The 13,772-nt window shown below is 48.7% G+C and overlaps 1 protein-coding gene across 3 annotated transcripts in view; it reads right to left on the bottom strand.

Annotated features, from left to right (window-relative positions):
• The window catches only part of NUP214 (nucleoporin 214), a 97,772-nt gene that overhangs the window by 58,762 nt on the left and 25,238 nt on the right, over positions 1-13,772 (bottom strand). For 2 of the 3 annotated variants that reach the window (XM_084820813.1, XM_084820811.1), the window contains exons 14-19: positions 12,765-12,856; positions 11,978-12,067; positions 9,456-9,605; positions 8,356-8,514; positions 1,739-1,842; positions 443-625 (exon numbers count right to left, since the gene is read on the bottom strand). In XM_084820813.1, the coding sequence (XP_084676939.1) occupies positions 443-625; positions 1,739-1,842; positions 8,356-8,514; positions 9,456-9,605; positions 11,978-12,067; positions 12,765-12,856 (778 nt within the window). The remainder of the gene's footprint in view (positions 1-442; positions 626-1,738; positions 1,843-8,355; positions 8,515-9,455; positions 9,606-11,977; positions 12,068-12,764; positions 12,857-13,772) is intronic. The other variant, XM_084820812.1, reaches the window with a different exon arrangement.

The following is a 13,772-nucleotide window of genomic DNA, read 5'->3' as shown; positions in this document are numbered from 1 at the left end:
AGATCCACTGATTATTCAACTGGACAAGTTTCCAGTCCCCATAGAGGCAGCTAAAAGGTTTCAGATTTTTCTTTTTTTACAAGATGTTGTAAAAATAATAATATCACAATGAGCCAGGTACTGGTAGTCGTGACGGTGGAGGAAATTCCCAGTTTCTGTCCACCAGTCTTCCATCTCCGACAACTGAAAGGCCTACTTAAACTGCCTGTTCCCCAACCTCCAAGTTCTCTTGTATTCACAGCACACATTTCAAAGGCTAGAAACATCCGTTAAAAAAAAAAAAAAAGCAAGCTACTTTAACATCCCATGCAGAATATACCAAGACTCGAACCCAGGGAAAGGGACCGTGTCTTTGGCATACTCCTGTACAATGTCACTAGATGGTTGGTGGGGTGATACAGCAGTAAGCAAAGCCACTTCCCAGAATTCTGGCAACACACACCTTTGAACACTGCTGCAGGAAGAGCCCGGTGCAGAGAGATTCCACGGAGATGTTTGGTTGTATAAACGGAGCTCCTGCAGACCATCTACCAGGTTTCTTAGTCTTTTCCTCTGTTGGTTTATGATCTCCCGGTTATTAGTGAGGGCATTGAACAGAGTTTCTCGCTCGGGTACCATTAAGCGTCTATTAAGAGAAAGCAAAATGGGTGGAAAATCAGAAGCCAAATTTCATAAGCTGGAGATATAGGGAAAGAAGTGGGAAGGAACAGGTGGATATGATGAAATTCAGTTAGATACACTTAGGCCTTGCTTCAGCTACACGTAATCTCTGGAAATAACCCTGAGTGTAAGGATGATTACCAGTTGTTTTCCGGGCCAAATTCAAGGTGTTGGTTTTGACCTTTAAAACTCTATGCGCTTCCGACCCAGCTTATCTTAAGGAGCGCCTCCAGCAACATCAGACAGGCTGCTTAACAAGATCAGCCTTGGATGGCCTTCTCTCTGTCCCATCAGCCAGGACAGCTAGGCTGGTGAGGACGAGGGAGAGGGCCTTCTCTGTGGTGGCCCCCACTCTGTGGAACTCCCTCCCTAGGGAACTCCGCCATGCCCCCCCCTTTAATGAGCTTCTGCCGCCCATTAAAAACATGGTTGTTCAGGCAGGCAGTTGGGGTGGGTTAGGGTATTTTTTATGATGTTTTTAATGTAGAATTCTATTGTTTTAACTGTTTTGTTGTTGTAGATTGCCCAGAGTGGCTAGGTGACCAGCCAAATGGGAGAGCAATAAATTTAATAAATAAATAAAAAATAAATGATTGTCTGAACATGAGCCTTGTGCGTCTTGAGTGAGACTAACAGCCTGCTGCACTTCGACAGGACACAGGGGGCTCAGTCTCACAAAGACAACAGCAACCAGCCTCGTGTGTGTGTTTGTCACATTCCAGTGGTGAATAGGGATGAAGGCAAAAGGGGGCTGGCTGAAGGCAAAGCAGAGGGCCAAAAACACCAGCAAATGTTAGCTTAAATCTCTTCCTGCCACTAACTGAGTCTTAGCAGAGGCATTTCAACATTTCAGAATGGGAGAAAACCTGCACAAAGGCTGGAAAACCACCAAACACTCGGTGGTTGGGGGGAAGGGGCGTGGCCAGCGAAAGGGGCATGGCCATCTAAGAAATTCTGGAAGGCCCAATTAGGGCCCCAGGTGGGATGGATTTGGACCCTGGGCCTGAGGTTCCACAACCCTGCTATAAGACAACTCCTTGAAACATACTTCTCGTTACCCAAAGTTCAAGCCACTCACTTCTGCTTCTTCTGCTGTTCCAGGTGCTGATCCCATTCCAAATCCAGAACATCGTTCACATCCTGGACAGCAAATTTCACGTACTGGTGCAAGCGTCGAATTTCCTGCCCAAAAGAGTAAAGGTCTATTTCAATGTCATCGTTCTAATGCACTGGGGACAGTCAACGTTCAGATCAAAACTTGAGGTTTCAGAAGTCATGAAGATCTCAGCGCTGGCTCTGTTGAGGACGTTCCCATCTGAGATAATGGCAATCATGGCAACCAGGCTCACGGTTCCCTAGGCGGTGGTGATGACTGTGCCATACCTCTGGAACTCCCTACCCAAAGTAGTTCACCTGGCCAGCTTACGGCTGAAGGAATTCAGAAAGGTAAGACGACAGCTCACACTCAAGGGTTGAGTATAGGATGCGTGTAGGTTGTCACTGAACCAGGGGTTGTCACTGAATCAGGGGGTTGTTGTGTTGTCTGAATCCAGCTGCACTAACAAGCCATGGTTTGTTCACCACAAACAACCCACAGTTCACAACCCAACAATAAACCATGGCTTCTCTTCATGGGTTGTTTGTAGTTAACAAACCATGACTTGTTAGTGCAGCTGGGTTCAGACAACATAACCCATGCCTCAACAACAATCCACAGTTCAATGACAGCCCATACTCAACCCGTGAGGATGGGTTGTTGTGTTGTCTGAACCCAGTAACAGTTACAATTCTGGAGGGTGTTTTGTGCCTGCCTAAAGCGAGCCGTCTGGGGTGGAATTTATTTATTTATTTAAATAATTTTAAGAATTTAATCTCAACTATTGTTCATATATGGAAGAAATGGGACCTGCAAAAGGTTGCTGTGTATCCTTGTCCCCTGAGATGAATGCTCCAATCCCTGCTGTGCTGGCTTTCTACTTGAAAGGAGTTCTTTCACAAAGGAGAGTTTTCAGAAATGCAACATGCTCCACCTGCACCCTGAAGGCCACTTGAGCTTACCTCACAGGGGTGTTGGGTAGGGAGGAGTGGATTTATAAGAACTGTCAAACATTTTAGACCCTGAAACAGGGCCATTTAATCATGGAAATGTATACAGAAAATGGAGCACCTTCAGAAGGAATTCCAGGCACCCAGATGTTTTCAGTCCAGACCGCGCCATGTTCCATCTAAATCCAGGTATTTATTCAAGCCGTGTCGCCTCCCTTCTCAACACCCTTATTTTAATTTAGCCTTGTCATTTGAGAAAGAGGTCTATTGCCCATCGGGGGGCCATTGGAGACCCAGCCAGCGCACGCAAAGGATCGAAAAATCTTCCATGAATGTATCAGTTCAATTTAATGAGCGTATTTCTGCTGGTGGCATCTGCACTCAGCGGGGTTGCGACAAATATTGATCCGCTTGCTGCTCAACTTTCGCAGGGTGAGATCACAGCTCCTTTGAAGACATGTGCTGCTGCTTCTTTTTTCTCTTGCAGAGTATCGTTGTAAAAAGGATGACAACTAGCTTTCCCAGATCTTAATTCATAGAATCACAGCATAGTAGGGGTGGAAGGGGCCTACAAGACCATCGAGTCCAACCCCCTGCTCAGTGCAGGAGTCCAAGTTAAAGCATCCCTGACAGGTGGCTGTCCAGCCTTGTCCTGAATGCCTCGTGTGGGAGAGCCCACCACCTCCCTAGGTAACTGGTTCCATTGTCACATTGCTCTAACGGTCAGGACATTTTTCCTGATGTTCAGCTGGAATTTCTTATAGCAAAAGAGAATTTTGCCTTAGGCCATGCTGAGTTTCCCATTTTGAGATCACCCTGCCCCGTACAGCCTCTAAGAGGCCCAGACTGCTCTCTAACTGGCAACCAATGTTGGGTTAGGGGTTTTAAGGCAGGATTCCATTCCACTATGTCCATTTTCTGAGCCATCTGGCAGTTGGAGAGGTGGGGGACGGGCGGTAGCTCAGCGGTAGAGCATCTGTTCTAATGTGCAAATGGTCTCGTGTTCAGGTGGGTTTGGGAGCCCTGGAGAGTTGCTGATGGGAATCAATGTACCCGCAGACATTAATTCTTAATATTTTAAAAAATTATTATTATTATTATTATTAGTTTGTAAGCGGGAGGCAGCCATGCTGCAAAGCAAAGTGCTGCCCTCCACAGCGTTCATCTTGTTCCCAGTTTGATTTGTACAAATTTCCCAGTCAGTGCAAATTTCCTCCGTAGGCTGAATCCGTCCCACTTTAGTCTATAGAGGAAAGTTGTGCAAATGATCAAGCTTGCACCAATCTCCTGTTAGTGCGAAGACTAACGGATTTGTTTGTCTTTACGGTGCCATGAAACTCTTTGTTGTCTTTGCTGCTGTAGACTTACACGGCTAACCCTCTGGAAATAATATTGTAGCCTCTTTGTTTTTCCCCCTCTAAGGCATCGTTTTAATTGTGGCTTCTGCACAGAGGATGCATCTCATATTATCCTTGTGCATCTAAGCTGGGTCAATTATACAACAGCACCAGGGCTCAGTTCAATATCGTACAGCTCAGCACAATGGGGGAGAAATAACTTGTTTCATTTTGACACCCCAGAGGAGAGAAGTCTCCCCTCCTCAATTTCTTCATCTCATTCAAAACCTTTTTACACGCCGGGGGAAACTTCTTGCCGCAACCCAGCATTTACAAGCCCATTTGGTTTTAAGCCCCGCCATCCGTGAAATTAACTGCAACAACCCAAGTCCTTATCCATCATCGTGGAGCAGGACGGCATGGTGATGATGAAACAATCTCCCACAACGATTTAAAAAATAATAATTTAAGAGATTACGCTGCCACTTCCTAAGAAAACTTTACTCTCCACAGCATGAGTGTTGTTTTTTTTTAAAGTCAAGCCGCTGGAGCTGGGTCCCGGCAAGAGGGCCAAAGGGTAGCGCAAGTCTAATGTCACCATTCACTGTAGAATACGGATCGGCAAATGGCAGCCCAGGGACTTAACCTAGCCTGCAAATGATTTACGCTCAGCCTCAATCCTGGTGGTGCTGTGGTTAGTCCCCTCGAGCTAGGAGCGGCCTAAGTTCAAATCCCGCTCAGCTCACTGAGTCACGTTGGTCCACTGATGACCTCCCGCTGAAAGACTACCAGCTCTGTTGAAAGAAAACTTATTTTTCCCCTTTCCCTCCCCATTCCTCTTTCCTTGTCTTTTTACACAGTAAGCCTGCGGGCAGGGATGGTCTTCTTGAAGTGATTCTGCATAAGCTGTTCTGAGAGCCAGTGTGGTGTAGTGGCAAGAGTGTTGGACTGGGAGTTGGGAGATCCGGGTTCTAGTCCCCACTCGGCCATGGAAGCTCACTGGGTGACTTTGGGCCAGCCACAGACTCTCAGCCCAGCTTACCTCACAGGGTTGTTGTGAGGATAAAATGGAGGAGGAGGATTACGTACGCCGCCTTGAGTTCCTTAAGGAGGAAAAAAGGCAGGATAGAAATGTAATAAATAAATAAATAAATGTTTGGCTGAAGAGCAGGCTACAAATACATTAAATAAGGGCTCAACCCTATGGGGATAGTCAGCTGCCTCCGAACTCGGATCTTGTCCTCCGTGCTCAGGCCACCCTGCATTTGTGGCTAGACAATGATTTCGGGTAGCTGGCTGGGGCGGCTTGGAGCAGGGGGGAGGCTGGATGGCGCATAGGAAGTGTCGTACCAGCACTTCCACCATCCCCTCCCTGCCCCCAGGAATGCCCCCTTTTCCCCTGCTCTGCTCTTCTGAGCGTGGAGCCAGGGACAAACTGCGCCTCCTACGAGGTGGTGGGGGAAAGGAGGTTTTCTGGGAACCAACCTCAGAGAGCTGACTCTGCTCTCCGAGAACTGTGCCCTAAAACAAATTAGTCTCTCTCTCATACTGACCTACCCCACAGGGTTGTTGTGAGGATGGGGCAGAGAACCACATATACTGCCCCAAGCTCCATGGAGGAAGGGTGGAGTAAAAACTGGAGTGAATAAGTGAAGTAAATGAATTATCTAGCTTAGGTGTTCACTCCGATTCACATGTGAAAGGTTACTACATTTTATTTAATAATGCCCTACTGTAACACAGCTTGTAAATAGAGACTCAGTGTGCAGCTGAAGCAATTGTTGACTGCTTCCCTGTTAACCCCTGCCTTCTCTTTTCTCTACTGTACCCCCTGGGTGCAATTTTAAATTGTAAACTCCATAGGGGCAGGGACCAATCCCTTTTGCACTCTGTCAAGCCCTATGCACAGCGATGGTGCTACATAAAACAATGATTAACAATCCAGCATCTACATGCTGCTTTTGAATGCTCAAAGTGCTTTGCGTCTACTATCTTGCAATCCTCACAACAACTTTGTAAGGTTGGTCAGTATTATCTCATAGTGCAGACAGGGGACTGAGGTTGCCGAGGCCAGATTCATCCAGGAATTTTATTGATTGTATCTCGGTCTCTTGGCCACTGTGCCACCACAGTTCTCTCATGCTTTTAGGACTCCCCTTTCCAAGGAATTTAGGGTAGTGTACGTATGGTCATCCCTATTTTACTTTCACAACAAGCCTACGATGTCTAAGGCTGGCTCAAGTTCACCAAGGGGGCTTTCCAGGTTAAGCAGGGATTTGAGGCAAAGGCTCCCTGACCCAAAACCGACATTCTAGGCCCGACTCCAGACTAGCCCTCAAAAGGTGCGAGACCCAGCAGGGTGAGATCTCACAGCCACCAGTCCAGTCCTAACTCATGCTGTTACAACTTCAGATCCCTCACCTGCTAACATTCCCCTTTTCCCTCATAGGGAACGGCAACAGAGAATCAGGAATGAATCTGAGCGTATAGAGATGTCTGGCAGTTCAGATACAGAATAGGAACAGCTAGAACAGGGGGAGCCATCCTCCCTAGTGAGCCCTCCTCCCTAGTGAGCCCAGATACAGCAAGACTTTCTCCCCAAGACCCCGACACACAGATGGCTCAGCTTGAACAGCCCCCCTTTTCCTCCACCATGAGAACCCAGGTTTCGGAGGAGGAGGGGAGTGAAGGGCATGACTTGAGGGATGCTAGGATCCGTCGCAGAGCGAAGCAGGAAAAGTTAGAGGCAGGGATCAGATGCTCCATCAGGTTGGCCACTCATGAAAGCCAACAAAGGAGGGCACCACCCTAAGGGAGGGGCATCCCTGCGAAGCTAGTCTGGCAGAGAAGTTCTTTCCCAGACTGCTGGCAACTTCTTTAACTTTCACTTCATCTCCTCTATTGATATTCGTAGATGTGTGGATTAGCTGGTTCGATGCAGTCTGAGAGTTTCCTAGAATTGCATTTGTAAAGAAGCTAGTCGATAACTAATGAAGTAGTGTAGCCCGAAGCTTGGTATCCTGGAGTGTGTTGATTGCCAAGGGGGGGGACGAAGGAACATGACACAAAGATTCTGGGGGTTCTCCTGCGACGCAGCTCAGCTGCTCGCTCCCCCTGAGTGAGCAGGTGAGGAGCAGAACAAGGGGGAATGCTGCCAAGCACAGGGTTTCTAGAAGGGGAGTCTAAGGCCTCCTTTGCACTGAGGGGGCAGAAAGTCTACAGCTGGTTGCATCAGTTCAGACTAGTGATGGGCAATCTCTTCTTTCACATGCCTCTAAAAGACACATGCCTTCTGAGCTTTCCTTGAGAATACTCAGGAAAACACAAGCGTTTGGAGGGGGGGGTTACTATGTGAGAGAAGCTTTAAAAATGGGTATAGCATGCCCCCCACACCATCTTTCAGAGCAAAAAACCCCCATGACTTGGAAGGAAGGGGAACAAGTGGCAATAAGTCTTGGCTAGAGACAAAAGGGTCCTGTCTATCCAAGGGGCTGAGCCCATTTTGGGGATAGGGTTTAGCACCTTGGATAGCTCCCTTAGAGTTCTGGCTGGTTCTGATTAAAATCCACCATGGAATCACATCCCCACCGAACTCGGAGGAATCAGCCTCCACTGATACAGAGGGAGATGAGAGGGCAAAGCAGGGCCATTCCACCAGCCCTGCTGAAAGATTTACACTCCCCCGCTTTCCCCATCCTGATGTCAGGGTGGAGACTGAGCCCATAGAGCCCCAGAGCAGTTCTGATTCTGAGGAAGAACAGCAATCCATGGGAGAGGAGCTTGCTCATCTCTCACAAGCACAGCAGCTAGCAGAGAGCCCTCCTGCCAGCATTCCTGGGATAGATAGTGACCCTGGCAGCGAGAGAGCACTGGAGGGGGGCTTGCTGGATGCTCGGTGCAGATGCAGGGAGCAACGACAGATGGAGGGCGCCGAAAGGAGGCGCTCCGCTTGTGTGGCGCTCAAACAACGGTCGCGTCCCGAAGACCCAAGGGAAAGAGGGAGGATCTCTCCATAGCCCATAAGTTCAGAGTCTTCCCGCGCTTCTCCTTCAAACGGGGACCAACTGCCTTGCCTGGAGCTTAGGCTACTCTGCTATCTATCCCCAGTGCAGCTCCTTGCTTAGTCACTAGTGATTAGTATCTGAAAGAGTCATAAAGTAATAACAGAATAAAGCCTCGGAAAGAATCCTCATCGTCTGTGTCCTGAGTTGGCTATTGGACGGGACTGCAAGAGGCAGCTAGGGCGCTCCTGACATCCCTTTTCCTTGTGTGTCATGTATGCTGAAGTTGGACGAGGCTGCTGCATTCATACCTGAAGTTGGGCTTCACTCTTTGGATCTAAAGGCTTCTTATAGAGCAAATGCAAGTACTCAGAGTTGTGAGTCCGCTCGTCCTTCTCTCTGGCTTCTTCCACCCCTGCAAATCCCTCCAGCAGGTTTGTCTTCAGAAGGCTGATGTCTCCATGAAGGGACTAAGAGCGAGAGACAAAAAGAGAGAGGGGCCCACCAGAAGAACCGTGAATGTCTTTGCCATGAGGAAAGATGTGGCCGTCTACAGAAATGTTCTGCAGCTGTTAGCCATAGTTTCCCAGTTTGGACGAAATAGGAAAATAACTTCAACGGAAAATTTCCTGGTTTATTCACTCACATGCACAAAGAAGCTGTATACCTAGTCAGAAGGTTCATTTATATCTCGGCTTAAATGATCATCTGAATGCAGCAGCAGACTTGCCTAAGATCACCCAGTGAGCTACATGGCTGAGAGGAGATTTGACAGCCAGTTTGGCGTAATGGTTAGAGTGTCAGACTGGGACTCGGGAGACCCAGGTTCTAGTCTCACCTCGGCCAGAAAGCTCAGCGGGTGACTTTGGGTCAGTTGCTGACTCTCAGCCTAAACTACCTCACAGGGTTGTTGTGAGGATAAAACGGAGGATGACCATATATGACGCCTTGGGCTCCTTGGAGGAAAAAGAAGGTGGGATATAAATGTTAACAAATAAATAAAATCCCCCCCCCCCCCCGGTCCAACACTCTAACAGCTTTCCCCAGCCTGGGAAAAAGAAAAAAAAAGGAAAAATGGCAAGAAAAAAGGGTGACCTCCCTCCCCCTGCCACTGCTCCAGCCGGCACGAACCCAGCAGGGCTTAAGAAACAGCTGTCTGTCTGCCACAGGCTCTCCCTCCCTCCCAGCTTGATCCCTCTATAGGACCAATCTGTCCATGTTGCAGCCCCAGCAATATTCCTTGCATATCAATGGAATGAGTAGGTCTTCAGGGGCATTTGAAAAAGCAAGACCTAACAAGCGATCCATTCTTAACTGGGAAAGACGGATTTGTTGTTCTTCTCAGAAGCCCGAAGGACAACCTGGTTGTTCCTCAACTGGGGGCTGGATCCTGCCCACCAAAGTTTCTTACCTCTGTGGTCTCTTTGATCTCCAAGAGGAAGGTGTGAAGGTCATTTGACTCCGCCCTCAGCTTCTTCTTCTCCTCATCGGTGCCCACCTGGAAAGAGGCTTTGGCCGTCCTGCCTTTCAGCTCTTCCATCTCCTTCTGGAAATGTGCGATCTACTGAGGCAAAGTGCGCTTATTTACATTAAGAAAAACACACCCAGCCCGTGAGAGCTCAGGGTGGGTGGGTGGGAGAGGAAATCTACAGGAACATTGCTATGCAATCGTTCTGGGGAAATCAAGTGTTAGTTCATGTTTTCCAAAAGATATCCTGGTCAAGTCTCTAATTTGCTAGATAACAGACTGGCATTACTCAAATTTCTGAAAGTACAGTAACGATTTTCTGAATTAGAAGAGGAGGTAAATTGCATTCTTGCACCTGAAAAAGTCTGTAAGACTAAGAGTTACCCATATCCACAAGAGCCCAGACCCTGTGTCTCCTTCTCACTGGAAGGAGACAAGCTCAGAGCACTGGCTCCTCTGAGAGGAAGCAATTCTGCTGCTTCTCTGGCACTGCGAGCACTTGAACAAGCCAATCATATCCGATATAGAACTCTGACCCTTGGGTAAGGCTGACTGGAAGAAGGCACAGCCAGAGCAGTGAATCATGCGGAGATGCAGCGGGCGGCCTCATTTGTGGGAGGGTACAGTGTTGGTTCCAGGTTTTGGGAAGCCCTTCGGCAGGGGTGAGCAAGTACAATGGGGTGGGGCTGGATGACATCCCGCCCAGTTGTCTGTGGGCCAAACGCTGTCAAGGGTTTCCCGTGGGCAGCAGGTCGGCCACTGTGTGAGCAGAGTGCTGGACTACATGGACCCTTGGGCTGATCCAGCAGGGCTCTTCTGATGTTCTTAAGGGGGCAGGGCTACACAACCTACTATCATTTGGTCCCGGGCTCGCTGGCTGAAGCACCCCTGCCTTCTCCCACCAGGGGAAGGCGAAGGACAAGCAAAGGCCACTCGGCCAGCACATGAAGGAGCTCCTGCAAGCACTGGCCAGGCGGGCAGCTGCTGCTACCCCAGTGAAATTGCCTTCTTATCACCAATCTGTGATCGGACATAACGAGGGGATTCCCCTGTGTGCTGCTTGCCCTCCATTAAGGACATAAGAGCAGCTATACTGGATCAGACTGAGGGTCCATCTAGCATTCTGTCCACACAGCAGCCAACCAGCTGCCCACAGAAAACCCACAAGCAGGACATGAGTGCAATAGCACCCTCCACCCATGTTCCCCAGCAACTGGTGTCCATAGGCACACTGCCTCTGATACTGGAAGTAGCATAGAGCCATCAGGACTGGTAGCCCTTGATAGCCTCATCCTCCATGAATAGCCTTCTCCTCCATTTGAAGGGAGAGTAGTGTGCAGGGGAATAAATCCCCTGGTTGCCTCTGATCGTGGATCAGAGATAACAAGGGGATTCCTCTCCCTGCCGCCTCCCAAAGCCTCCAGTAACCTCCAGGCCAGGGGGTGAGGCCTGCAGAAAGAGTCCGGGGGGTGGAGGCTGCCCACCCTTAGATAAGGTCAGTGGAGCCTGGTGGTTCTGATTTCGGTGGGGCTGAAAATCCATTCCGGGTTTTAGTCAGAACTCTACAGGAGCTATCGAAAGTGTTGAAACTATTTGGGGAGAGGGTTCAGCACCTTGGATAGCTCCTTGAGAGCTCTGGCTGAAGCCTGGAATGGATTCACTGGGAGCCACCAGCCTCCGTTGGGTAAGACAGTCCTCACTGCCCATTTACTTGCCTCTTTCTCAAGGCCCAGCTGGCACCACCTCCAGAGAGCGAGTGAGAGAGAAAGAACAAAGCAGGCAGAGATGACTGCTTCCTTCTCCTCGCTCCTCTTGCTTGCTCAGAGAGGCGGCAAGCGAACAGGCAGCAAGAGCAGGGCTGGGGGGCTCCGGAGGTGGGCAGAAGGGAGACTACTGGTGTTTGGGCCTCAGCAGGACTCCAGCAATGCCAACCCTCAACACTGACTCTAAGCAGCTATTCTGGAGATGTTAATTTAGCCTTTATTTCTCATAGCACTCTAGGGGGCTGCTCACACAACACGCTAACCCACACTCAGTGGTTGAGTGTGGGCTTTTGTTGAACTGTGAGTTGTTTGCTGAACTGAGGGTTAGTGTGTTGTCTGAACCCAAGACATTTTCCACAGGGTGGCTTGTTAACCACCCTGATCAACCCAACAACAAACCATGGGTTCTCAAGTAGGTTTGTTTGAGAAAAATAAGCCACCCTGCGGAAAATGTCCTGGATTCAGATGACACGCTAACCCACGGTTCAACAACAACCCACACTCAACCAGCGAGTGTGGGTTAGCGTGTTGTGCGAACCCAGTCTAGCTGTTCTTTCACAGCAAACATTTTGGAAATGACCGCACTTGCTGATAGTCCAAACACACAGCCTTCTGCTAACTTTCTCGAAGAGATCACACCGAAAGAAGTGTGAGAAGAAGACGACATGAGGAGGAATGGCAGGCGATTCCATAAAGTCTCACCTCCTCTCTAATTCCTGCGATGACGGGATCCGAATCCTTCCACTGATGAACTGGCTTCTCTGTCCCAGCACTGGGAGGTTGTTGCCGGACCTGCGAAGCACAAGGCTGCAATGTAAAGGCCACACCTGATGTGGATTTGGGGGGGCTAAATGTTTTGTGTTATGAGAGATGAAATGGAGCAAAACGTTCTGAACATTCAAGTGAACATTCAGCTCAAGTAAAATTAAGGTAAATATAATTCAGAAAATCTTCTTGCTCCCATATAAGTCTTGGAGTATATGAGACAGAATGTTAAGGGCACAAACCTATGCATGTTTAGACAGAAAAAAGTCCTGCAACTCCCAGCACTTCCCAGCCAGCCATGCTGGGGGTTGTAGGACCTTTTCTGTCTAAACATGTATAGAATCACGCCCTTAAGCACTTCTTTCTGCACGTACACGCACGTGCACTCAGAGTTTGAAATAAGCTGAAAGCGTTGGCAACCGCCAGCAAGAATCAAAGCCTCTGACTTGTGGTTGTATTGTTATATTGTGGTTTTAATGTTCTATATATTTTAAACTGTTTTATTGTGTGTTGTTTGGTTTTAATTTTTGTGAACCGCCCAGAGAGCTTCGGCTATTGGGCGGTATAGAAATGAAATAAATAAATAAATAAATAAATAAATCTTTCACCCCGTGAAAAAGCAGTCTTGTACATATCAGGGGTGTCAGGGCCTTACTGAGCTCTTAGGGCAGAGGTGGAAAATACTCCCTGCCCCAAAACCATACCCACCCACCCCTTTCATTACCTGGGAAGGGCTGGATTTTGTCACCGTCGGGGAAATCTTGGCTGTTTTCTGGAGCATGGAAGCTGGAGGAGCACTCTGAACAGGACGCACTGCTAGAGTGTGAAACACAAACAAAAAATACAACTTTCGGAGGTTGTGAGGTGTGATAAGAGGGCCAACAGCTTTGGGGAATTCAGTTCCACAAACGTAGCAGGGAAACAGAGGTACAAACCTCCACAGCCTAAGGCAATACTGGGCAAGGCAGATGTGCTAGCATTGGCATTAAGGGCAGACCACCACAACACAGAGCTCTGAGCACACATGGAGATGTCTTATGCAGGCGGATCACAGGCAGGCGGTCTAAACCCTCCCCTGCATGGCAGCATTGGCGGCTGGCGTCTCCTGCACAAACAGGAGGAGTCATCCTCAGCCCGTTTCTTATACATCTATATCTTCAATGCCATCACATCTACAACCTCATTCTATATTGCCAAGCCTGCAGCAAAAATAATACAATGCACAAAGCCATTTCCACATTCTCCAAATGGGGGGGAATCGAGGGACAAGCCACCCACAAAAAAAAATAAGTGGTTGGGGAACCATAGCCTGCCCGAGCCACAGTCTCTCCTAGGGCAACGCAGTGGCTCAGTCAACAAGCAACAGATTATGAGGTCTGTAGTTTGAAGCTCAGCCCTGCCAGGAACTCACTCTGGGGGCATATGCCAGCTATTCTCTCTCTGAGCCTCAGCCTCCCCACCTGTAATAATTCTGACCTATCTCACAAGGTTATTGTAAGAGTCACAATGCAATGGATGCTAAGTGCATTTTAGAATTATACAAGTGGGATCTGCAACAAAAGAGCAGTGTGGAGTGCTCCTTGTTAGGGTTACAGCCAACCATACCCTCTTCCAGGTGCTCCGTTCTGTTACAGCCAACCATGCCCTCTTCCAGGGTACTCCATTCCACTACCCAGTTTTCTGTTCCTGCCCCTCCTTCCCTGGGACTCTCAGGATTTTGTGGCCATTGTAT

This window comes from Heloderma suspectum, chromosome 14, assembly GCF_057233095.1.
Source record: "Heloderma suspectum isolate Gila_16-S chromosome 14, 16-S_ref, whole genome shotgun sequence".
NCBI lineage: Eukaryota > Metazoa > Chordata > Lepidosauria > Squamata > Helodermatidae > Heloderma > Heloderma suspectum.
This window is presented reverse-complemented; position numbering and strand designations above follow the sequence as displayed.